Raw genomic sequence first — 9,741 nt, 5'->3', positions numbered from 1 at the left:
TAAAGGGGCGAGCCCGGCGCGCCGGCGGAGACGGCGCCGCGCGGACGCCGCCAAAGTTTGCCGCCTGCGCCCTGGGCAGCGCGGCCGCCGCACCCCGCGCCCGCCGCCCCGGGCACAGAGGAGCGCCCGCGCCGAGCCGCTGGGCCGCCTGGGCCGAGATGTGAGCGCCGCCGCGCCGGGTCCCGCAGGCGCCCCTCGCCCCGCGCGGCCGCTAATTGCGAGCGCGGCCTCATTTGCATAGGCCGCCGAGTCCGCTGGAGACCGGCCAATCGGCGCGGCCCGCCGCTAATGGCCATGCATTATTCACCAGCCTAATTGCTCAGCCCCATGCGCGGCCCGCGCAGCCGCCGCCGCCGCCCGCGCCCCGCGCCCCGCTCCCCGTGCCGTCCCCGCCGGCCGCCCCGCTGATGCCGATGTCCCGCTCGGGGCCCGCGCGCCGCTAGCAGCATGTCTCGGCGCAAGCAGGCCAAGCCCCAGCACCTCAAGTCGGACGAAGAGCTGCCGCCGCCAGACGGGGCTCCCGAGCACGGTGAGGGGCCGCGGGGGTCGGGTCGGCGGGGGTCGGGCTCGGGGCCCCGCGGGCTGGGGGAATGGCTGGTCCCAGAGCCGGAGCGCGGTGCTCGGCCCCGGCAGGCCAGCCGCAGGGACCCCGGTCCTTCCCGCAGCGCGCGGTGCGGAGTTGCGGGCAAGTAAACTTGGCTCGGCTGCTCGGAGTTGGGGCGCAGCGCGCGGACGCGCCGGGGCTCGGGCCGGCTGGGGGCCCGAACTACCCGGGCAGGCGGGGGGGGTTGCGGGGGGCCGCGCCGCCGACTCCGCGCTGCCTTCCCGGGCCCCTGAGCGCGGACGCTGGGCCCGTCCTCGGCGACCGCGCGACCCCCGGGCCGGCGCGGTACCGGGGACGTGTCCGGGGCTCACCTACCGCCGGACGCGGTCCGGGGAGGCCGCCGCCCGGGCAGCTTTGTTCGGAGCCCGGCCCCGGGGCGGTGTGCGCTCGGAGCGGGGCCGTTGCCCTGACCCCCGGCGTGCCCCCCGCCCCAGCCGGCTGTCGGCCGCCTCGTGTGCCCCGAGGGCCATGAAGCCTGCGAGGTCCCGGCGCGTCGACAAGCCCGGATCCCGTTCCGAGGCGAGTAGGAAGTCAGTGTCGCCTGGCCTTTCTAATGGCCGCCTTGGGAATTAAGCCGGGTGAGCCCCGCCGCGGCGTGGGGGTGGTCCTTGCACGCGGTAGGACCCGGCACGTTTCTGGGGGCTCCAAGTTTCTTCCGGCCTTTCCTGCTCTCTCGGATGCGCCGCAGGCACCTCTGCAGCCTCTCGGCTGCCCGGAGCTCCCTCCGCGTCCCGAAGGGAAGGCAGGAGCCGCGGAAGTTGGAGGCTGGAGAGCAGGGGACCGGCCGGGGCTGCGCTTTGCCGCCCGCGCGTCTGCAGGTCCCCAGGGTGCGCCAGGGGCGGCCGGGGCGCGGGCCGCCGGAGCCGCGCGGAGCTCAGACCGCAGCTCCTGGAAAAAACAGGCCGGCCAACTTTTTTGGTTAACCCATCGTAAGTTGTTTAGAGGCAGAGACGCGTCTTTTTACCGTGAGACTCAGAGCAAAAACAAAACAAAACAAAACAAAAGGAGTTGAAGAGTTGATCACACGGTGTTGTAAAGTTTGTCAAAGCAGGTATGTGTCCACGTCGGAGTAGGGAAAGGGAGAAAACGCTTCTAACACGGTGGGAGTTAATGAATTCAGTAAAATTAGTGAACTCGTTGGGGTCTTTTTGTCGCCGTGGAGGTGGGGAGTCTTATCTGTAGCCCTAGTCACCCAAGATTAGAACAGCAGATATGCTAAAAAGAAACGCTTGCATATGGTGGGTAGATTAAGGACAAAGAATCTTTTTGTCATGGAAATGGATTTTTTTTTGTTTTGTTTACTTCATCACATAGAATTTCTCACACTTGGTTTGTTTTGTATTGCCCTCAATGACTACATGATCAAATGAATGGATTTATTTCTGCCGAATGAGAAAGACAGTCTTTCCTTCAAAAGAACTACATTGCATCCCAGTGAGGAATTTTAAAGCTTTATTATTGTGGCTCCTGAATAGCTTAAAATCGGCTTTCACAGCCGCCCCAAAATGCAACAATGTAAATACTTCTCAGCTTTGTAGGGTCGTTATCAAAATGTGCAATGTCTCCTTTTATTAAAGCATATTTTAATTAATAGAGTAAAACCCCTTGTATTTAACAATTAACAAGCTGAGGCCCTGCTATTCATTTTTAATTTCACGTCAGAAATGTGAGCATGGTGAGCCTAATAGCGTAAACATGTTGAGGGATATGTAGCCTATATTGAAAACCTAAGATGGAGTAAATTATTTACAAGTTCTCTTTTGAATTCCTCTTGTTACTGAATTTATTTAGAGGTGAAACGTATTCAGGTTTTTTTACCCATCGTAGGATTAAAGTTTGCCAAGCTTGGGTTTTTCACAGTCGCTGGGAATTGTAATCAAGATATTGCCACAGTTCCTGGTCCTATTTTGCAACAGGCCAGAAATAGCCGGTCTGGGCTGAGCCTTGGTCAAGCAGTAGGTTTCCTGGATTGTTTTAAAGGTACTTTAGGCAAACTGTTTAAAAAATAGTTCTTTCTGATTTAATTATTCTGAAGCTGATTGTTCATGGAGTATAAAAGATACTCTGTTCTGTTCACTCAAGGAATGCTCGTGGATGTATTACTCTGCCGTGCTGATCGTGATTAGTAAGATAACTAAAATATTTTTTTTAACAGAAAGGGTCCTGAAAACTCCCTTATTCCAGATGAATCAGATATTCTCAAAATTGTAATTTTGTTAAATGCAATGGAAAGAAGCAGACTGTGCATGAAGTTATAAGAGAGCTACGTTAGTTTACAGTGTTTTACAGACAAAGTAAATAGTTCTTTTGTATCAGTTTGGGCGTGACATATTAATTAAAGCAGTAGATGCAGGAAGTAAAATTGAAGGCTATCGATAATGCCATGAAAAACAAACACGTACAGTTTTTAGTTACAATATGGGGGAGGGCAGGGAGGCACAGCCACATTAATTTACAGTAAAAAGAGATTAGTTCTTAAAAAAAATATATGACTATTTTCAGGCTTTGGTTTTTAGGCAAGCAATGAAATCACAGCTATCCAAAAATAGCGTCAGTGTTACCCAAATCTTATCATGGCAGAAATGAAATACGATGACGTATCTAAAATGAGAAAAAGTAATAATGCTTTATGTTAAGTTCTGAAGTTATCCTGTTGTAAAATTTTATTTGAAGGATGCCTGAGACCTACTTTCTCTGTAAGAACTATCATTTAAAACTGCAAATTATTTCATTCCTGTTCCTGAAAATTTACAAATAAATGTGGTGCAACTTTAGAATTCAGTTAAGTGTAAGCCACAGATAGTGAAATCTTTGGAGCCAGCTGAATATTTTTGTTTTAAGAAAAATTAATTAAAACTTCTGACAGAACAGCACTTATACTACTAAGAACTCTAAAAAGTGTGATATTGCTGTCTTTTGCTGTATAAAATACAACTTAAAAAAGATGTATTTTATTGTCGTTAGAAAGAAAATATGTATTTAAGGAAGAACAAAAGAATATTATAATTTAAAACAATTTGCCCTCCTGTATTTTGTTTGTTAGCACTAATTGTTTCAAAGTGTGTTTTTATTTTCTGCCAAGTTACAGTCGTATGGCTATCTCAAAAATCCTTTTAAATGTGGTGAGCATGTGATTTAAGAATTTACCAGTGGTATTCACAGGCTGTGTTTAAATTAAGGGAAAGAAGGCCACCAGCCCTCGGTGAAGAGATCTTTTTTCTTTTATCTGTATATGCATGGTTTGCCTTGAGTACTCCCCCCCCCCCCAGCCCACACTACACACATTTACAATTCAGCATTCCAAAAGCAAACAATACAGAAGCCACTTTCTACCATTCGTAGGCAGATTGTTTTCTCTGAAACGTGAAAGGTGAAAAGTAACTAAGGGGGGCGGGGGGAGGAAAAGAAGAATTTGCAAGTATTTATTTTTAAAATAACATTTTAAAAACTTAATCTGTTTAAAAATGCATCATTTGGTGGTCAACAAAAAGCATGCCAGTTCCCACCTTACGGAGAACTGATGCTGTTGCAGTGACAGGGTTTTTATGTACATTTTAAACTTCCACAACATATGCATAATCCAGTATTTTTAGATCTGTCCAGAGCCAGAAAAAGAAGAAGGCATGTACCAACAGCAGGAATTACTTAGCAAGCTGATTATTTTTTGTATACAAGATGATGGCAAAAGCAGGCAAAAGTGGGTCAGATTTCATTTTCAACCGCAGCCTCTAAGAGGCTTTACCATTCGTCTCAAGGTAGCTCTGAGAACACTGAGGGGAATTCAGCAAGGATGCTGCCAGGTGTCCGTGGTGTGTGCTGCGTATCAGTTAGAATTTCGCATTCCTAGTGTGAGAATTGACACAGGGGGTTTGGTGTGTTGTTTCTTGGTTTGTTTGTTTTTTTTTTTTTTTAAGTAAAATAAGTCTTAACTGCTGATGACGTTCTGCACCATCTTTTAATGTTGCAAAATAGTTATATGGAGGATACTTTTTGCATAATATTTCTAACAGGAAGGGTTTTTTGTTTTATTTTGTTAGTTTTTATTTTCCTACATGATTCCTTGACCAGTTGCCAAAATTAGGCCAAAATCTCTTACTCGGTGTCCTAAAGATGACATCTAATTCTACTGGCCCTGGGACAGGTTTGTCATGACAGCATAGGCTAAGTTGTTTCACATTTCACGTAAAATCAGACATAAGTAAAATCTACGTAAAATTGAGTGTTTTGATATTAAATAAACTTCTATATTTAAAAACAGCCCTGACCTTAGTTTTTTTTCTCTTGTAATTTGAACACTTTTATGATTTAAAATACAGTTAACTGTCAGTGTGATTTCCAAGCAAACAAATAGGTCAAGTCACATTACAGAAAGTGCAAAATATTAATTGAAATAATGAAATAACGTAATGGGCTCTATTTATGTGAGAGATTAAGATTGATTTGTTTGTTAATTAAAGGGGACCCTCTCGCGGCAGCAGAAACGTCCACCGGAGAGCTGCCGGGCACCAGCCTGGTGTCTAAATCCTGTCCTCCGTGGGCCTGTCTTTTCCAGTCACCCCCCCCCCCCCCGTTTGGCCAGGCCGACCAGGTGGACCCCTCCCCCCTGCAGAGCCACCCCGAGCCGGCCTGGCCCGAGGTCTGTGGACGGTGGGGCTGCAGAGTGTGGGAGCCTCTGCCTGGCTCTCCCTGAAGGTGGGTAGTTAGAGGCGCCGTGACAGGCCTTGCTGACTTAACCTTTGCCTGCTTTGCCCTGCCAGGGGTGGCCGCTAGATGTCAAGCTCATAATACAATTAGTGCATCTGTGCTGTTGACCTTGGCAACAGGACTCAACACTGTTGTATGAAGTGTTAACAGTGAATCTTCGTGTTAGCTGGAGACCCGCGAGCCGGAGTCGTGCTGCACGGCTTATCAAATGCCCATCTCGTGCAGCACAAGTGTTTATAGTTCTTCAAGAAGAGAGAGCGGGTTTCTTTTGTGTGGCTGTTACATCTTGAACTGTTTAATTAACCCTGCAGGTGCCGCGGCACTCGGTCTGCATTCGCCGGCCTCCCTGGTCCTCCTTTCGAGAGTGACCTCTTCGCAGCACTGCTGGGTCATTCCATTGTGTGGCTCGTCCGCGTGCGGAGCCTCGGGCCTCAGCAACCCAGGGCAGTGGCTGCCCCCAGATGATTTTGTGCATATGTGTAAACTTCGCAGTCAAGTGCTGACAAATCATGGACATGATTTAATAACCTGAGCCGGGGCGCAGGGCGGTTCCAGCCCGTCAGAGCCTGGCTCCTGGACACATGGTGGCTCGTGCTTCTCCAGGCCGCCCGGACCCAGGTGTGTTTGTGTGTCTACGGGGTTGTGCTTATTTATTTATTTTCACATGGAGTGGGTTTGAAAACCGACAGGCGCGAGTGAGGGCAGTAGTGCAGGCTCTCGAGGAGGCGTGCCTGGAGCAGCGCGTGTCCGATCGGACCTCAGACCGTCCTCACCTTCAGCAGACGGGACCCTGCGCAAGCCTTGTTTTCAGCCCTCACCACGTTTTGCTGGGAACGGTTTGCGTCGGGGACCTATTTCGGGCATGTCGTGTGTGTGTGTGTGTGTGTGTGTGTGTGTGTGTGTGTGTGTGTGTGTCTGTGGGCATGGATGGCGGTCCGCGTGCATTCCTGCTGGGTGTGCCTGCCACACAGCATCCGGAGGAAGGGGCTGCCGTGCAACCTTGAAGTGTAACAAACATCTTATTATGGGATGCGGCGTTGAGGCAGAGCTAAAACCAGTGTGTGTTGGGGCTGTTCTCCATCTGCACGTGTCCATAAAGGAAGCAGTGTTTTCCCTCCCCGGTGCTTCACCACACAGATTAGAAACTGCAAATGTTTTAAACAGAAGACATTTGGTGACTGTGCCACAGGTGGTCCTTACTTAACAAATTTGAGATGTGGGCCACTGAGTCGACGGAAGCCAGTGTGCGGGTCAGTGCCGGCGTTCAGCATAGCAAGACTGCCCTCCACTGTTCAGCTCCGTGCGCACAGGCTTGGAGGTCTAGGGAAAAGGACAAAATTTTTCTATTGCGTCTGGAATTTCTTCTACATTGTTAAACACAGTAGGGGTCTCTATTTGTCTCCTCCTGTTTCACAGCTTGGGCTCAGTATGTGATAATTCATCTTTCTTTATGGGATTCAAAGCTATCATAAGGAGTTAAAAAGAATTAATTTGCAAGAAAATAAGTGTCTCCTAACAATTTACGAAAACTTGAAAAATTCTTTCTAGATTTTTAAGGGATGGTAAAGGCAAAGTAGAAAGTACCTTTTCCTTTCCTACAGACCCACGTGGCATTTTATAGTTACTAATTAAAGTGGAAAAGTTAACATCCCTTTCCCCATATGGAACAAGTTGTGCTTCTCCCTTTGTTAATTGTAGGGAATTAAAGATAGGTAGCAAAATTGTGGCAGAGTGACCGTGAGCATTTGAGGTCGATACACAAAAATGAGAAGACACCCATCTACTGTATGTTTGTAATTGGTTCGCTTCCTTTACCAGGCACCGGACTCCTCAAGAGAGAAAACTGAAAAGCCTTGCAAGGAGCTGTAGTTTGAGATTTTGAAAGGAACATTATGTCTCAGACGTTCTTAAATATATTCCAGCAACAATGCTTTTCACTTGTGGCCTTAGAAAGATCGTCACGAGCGTAAATACCCTGCCCGTCTTCGGCCACGTCATTCTTCAGAAGCCCGTAGTGTGCTTGTACGGACAGTGAGAACATAACCCATGCATATTATACAGCAGACCGGGAATCAGAGCAGAGAAAAATGAAACCGTTTTGGGGGGGGCTCCCCTCACACTGAGGGATTTGTCCCTAAGAACAGAAACATTTTTTGTAAACATTCTCAGTGTGTTTTATTAGCGAGAAGAAAAAAAAAATCCATCTATTTTTAAGACTGCCCTCGAAGCTGTCCTTTTGTTAGAGGCTTTCTCCAAAAGGCTGTGGGACCCATTTTCCTTCTTCTGCGGAGCGTGCCCCAGAATATTCGAACAGTGAGAGAAACCCTGAAAATCTTCAGTATAAATAACAAGTGTGGGGATAGCTGTGAACTAATTACACATTTCCTCTCGTAAACTGAAACAGCTTTATCTTGCAGCCTCTCTTCCCTCCTGACCGTGTTCAGGAGAACCAATTCAGCATGGAGTACCAGGGCCCAGGCTGAAGCGTGGCTGGGCCACGTAGGACATTAGCCACGGAGAGTTCTTCCCCGAGCAGCCCTTCCTCACACGGATGCGCGGCGGGTTCAGCTGGTCCGCATGGCACTTGCCAGAGCAGCGTGGACCAAACGTGCTTGTGACCCAGGAGGGAAGGCTCCCCCGCCTGGTGCTATCGCAGGCGAGGTGCGCAGCAGGCTGGTGTCCGGCTCTCAGTTCCTGCCTCATCCCTGGCCTATTCACAACCCCACGTCTCTCCGTCCTTGAACAGTCAGGATGCAAAAAATAAATTACTTTGACAATAATGATAATGATTCTAATGCTTGTTTTTCAACCCCCTCCCTTAAGACAGAAAGAATTCCCAATTGCTTTGGAAATAAATTCCTCATCCTTGTAGGGTTGTCCTATTACACTGGTTCACTGACACGGTTTTACCTAGAAATAAAAATTTTAAGCCATGTTAGCTAATGGACGTAATAACTTCCATTTTTAACCACAAGGGCCAATTTTAAAAAATGTAAATTTAACTGAAGGATAGCAGCATGCTTATGAGTCCCAAGAAATATTGTCTTCAAACAAGGCAGGGTTAGAGGGCATTAGAAGTTCTCTACACTGAGCTGCAATCGGAGTTGTCCAGTATGGGGTTTCTTGTTCTAGAAATCAGTTTGAAAAAAAATAAACCACGAATGCTGACATTTCAGCACATACACATTTAATCATGGTAATGAGAAGAGCTGTCACAGCAAGTTAGAACAACTTTCTTTATGTCCCTGCAGCCTTCCTCCTCTGGAAGCTCTGCCCCTGGTAAGACGGGCTCATCTGGGTTATTTCCTCCCGGTCAAGTCAGGTGAAGTGCTCATGCTTGTTTAATGCCGTCCTCAAAACACGCAACCAGAATTACAATTTCACAATGAAATCTTAGAGTTTTTATTTGTAAGCATCGTTTTCGAGACTTACCTCATGAAATGTGCGGTTCTCTGTCTCCAGCTCTTACGGAATGAGAATCGCCTGCAGATTTTGGTAGTGAAAAACGTTAGCAAGTGAGTAACGATGGATCCTGTCGTGTTTGCACAGCCCCCAATTAAAAAAAAAAAAATAGGTGGTGGTTCTAAATTATTTGCCCCAAGTAAGAAATCGAAATTGTATTTGAAGAATTTTTTCCTTCACTAATTGTAGTTTTTAAACTATGTTTTAGCTTTGAAAGGCAAATTTATTATGAAACTTTGCTTATAAGATCCAACAATTGTTTGTTTTGTTAGGTTCATTAATATAATGAACTGTTAACAGGTCCAAATGGCCAGAATGCCATTTTTACACGATTTCCTCTGCAGGTTTGCTTTCCTGCTTCAATTTTAAAGGAATATAAGTGGAAGGGTTTTCTGCTTTGACAAGAATATCTTCATTACATTTGGGTAATTATCATTTATAATTGCATTAAATAAAACGGCTTATTATTTGGTAGGAAGGGCTGACCTACTCTATGCAGAGTTTCTGCAGGTGAGGACCAGCTGTCGTGTTTGCAGACCCGCCCGTGGGAGAAGGAAATTACCTGGGAGGACACTTCCCAGCTTCCGTGAATTTGGATGTGAATCCTGAAAGTCCTTGCACATGAAACACCAATGGAAACATAAAAAGTTATCTTTCAAGTAAATAGAGATTTGTTTGGGCCACTTAAGCTCTGAGAAAAAGCACAGTGTAAAACAAAAATAGTATTTCTGTATTTCACATATTTGTTACACAGAATATCTGGGAAATGTTCATTCGTAAGGTATCATTTATTTACAATTAAGTTAATTTTTCTAACACTGAGCGCACTTTCAGTCAGCCTAATTGTAAGCATTTATTCAGTGAACTGTCCCTAACACATAATCCACAGAAAGAAAAAGCAGTCTTTGAATAAGATCCACACAGTGTTTAATTGCATAAAATTTTAAATGTTTACACCATGTGAATGCTTT

The 9,741-nt window shown here is 47.0% G+C and overlaps 1 protein-coding gene across 1 annotated transcript in view; it reads left to right on the top strand.

Moving 5' to 3' along the window:
• Nucleotides 1-447: 447 nt before the first annotated feature.
• Nucleotides 448-9,741, top strand: part of SALL3 (spalt like transcription factor 3) — a 16,614-nt gene continuing 7,320 nt past the window's right edge. Inside the window, 1 exon segment of the mRNA XM_026496506.3 lies at nucleotides 448-529. Coding sequence (XP_026352291.2) covers nucleotides 448-529 — 82 coding nt within the window.

The sequence above is a fragment of the Ursus arctos genome, unplaced genomic scaffold (genome assembly GCF_023065955.2).
Source record: "Ursus arctos isolate Adak ecotype North America unplaced genomic scaffold, UrsArc2.0 scaffold_17, whole genome shotgun sequence".
Taxonomy (NCBI): Eukaryota; Metazoa; Chordata; class Mammalia; order Carnivora; family Ursidae; genus Ursus; species Ursus arctos.
The sequence above is the reverse complement of the archived record's forward strand: the minus strand, read 5'-3'. Positions and strand labels throughout refer to the sequence as shown.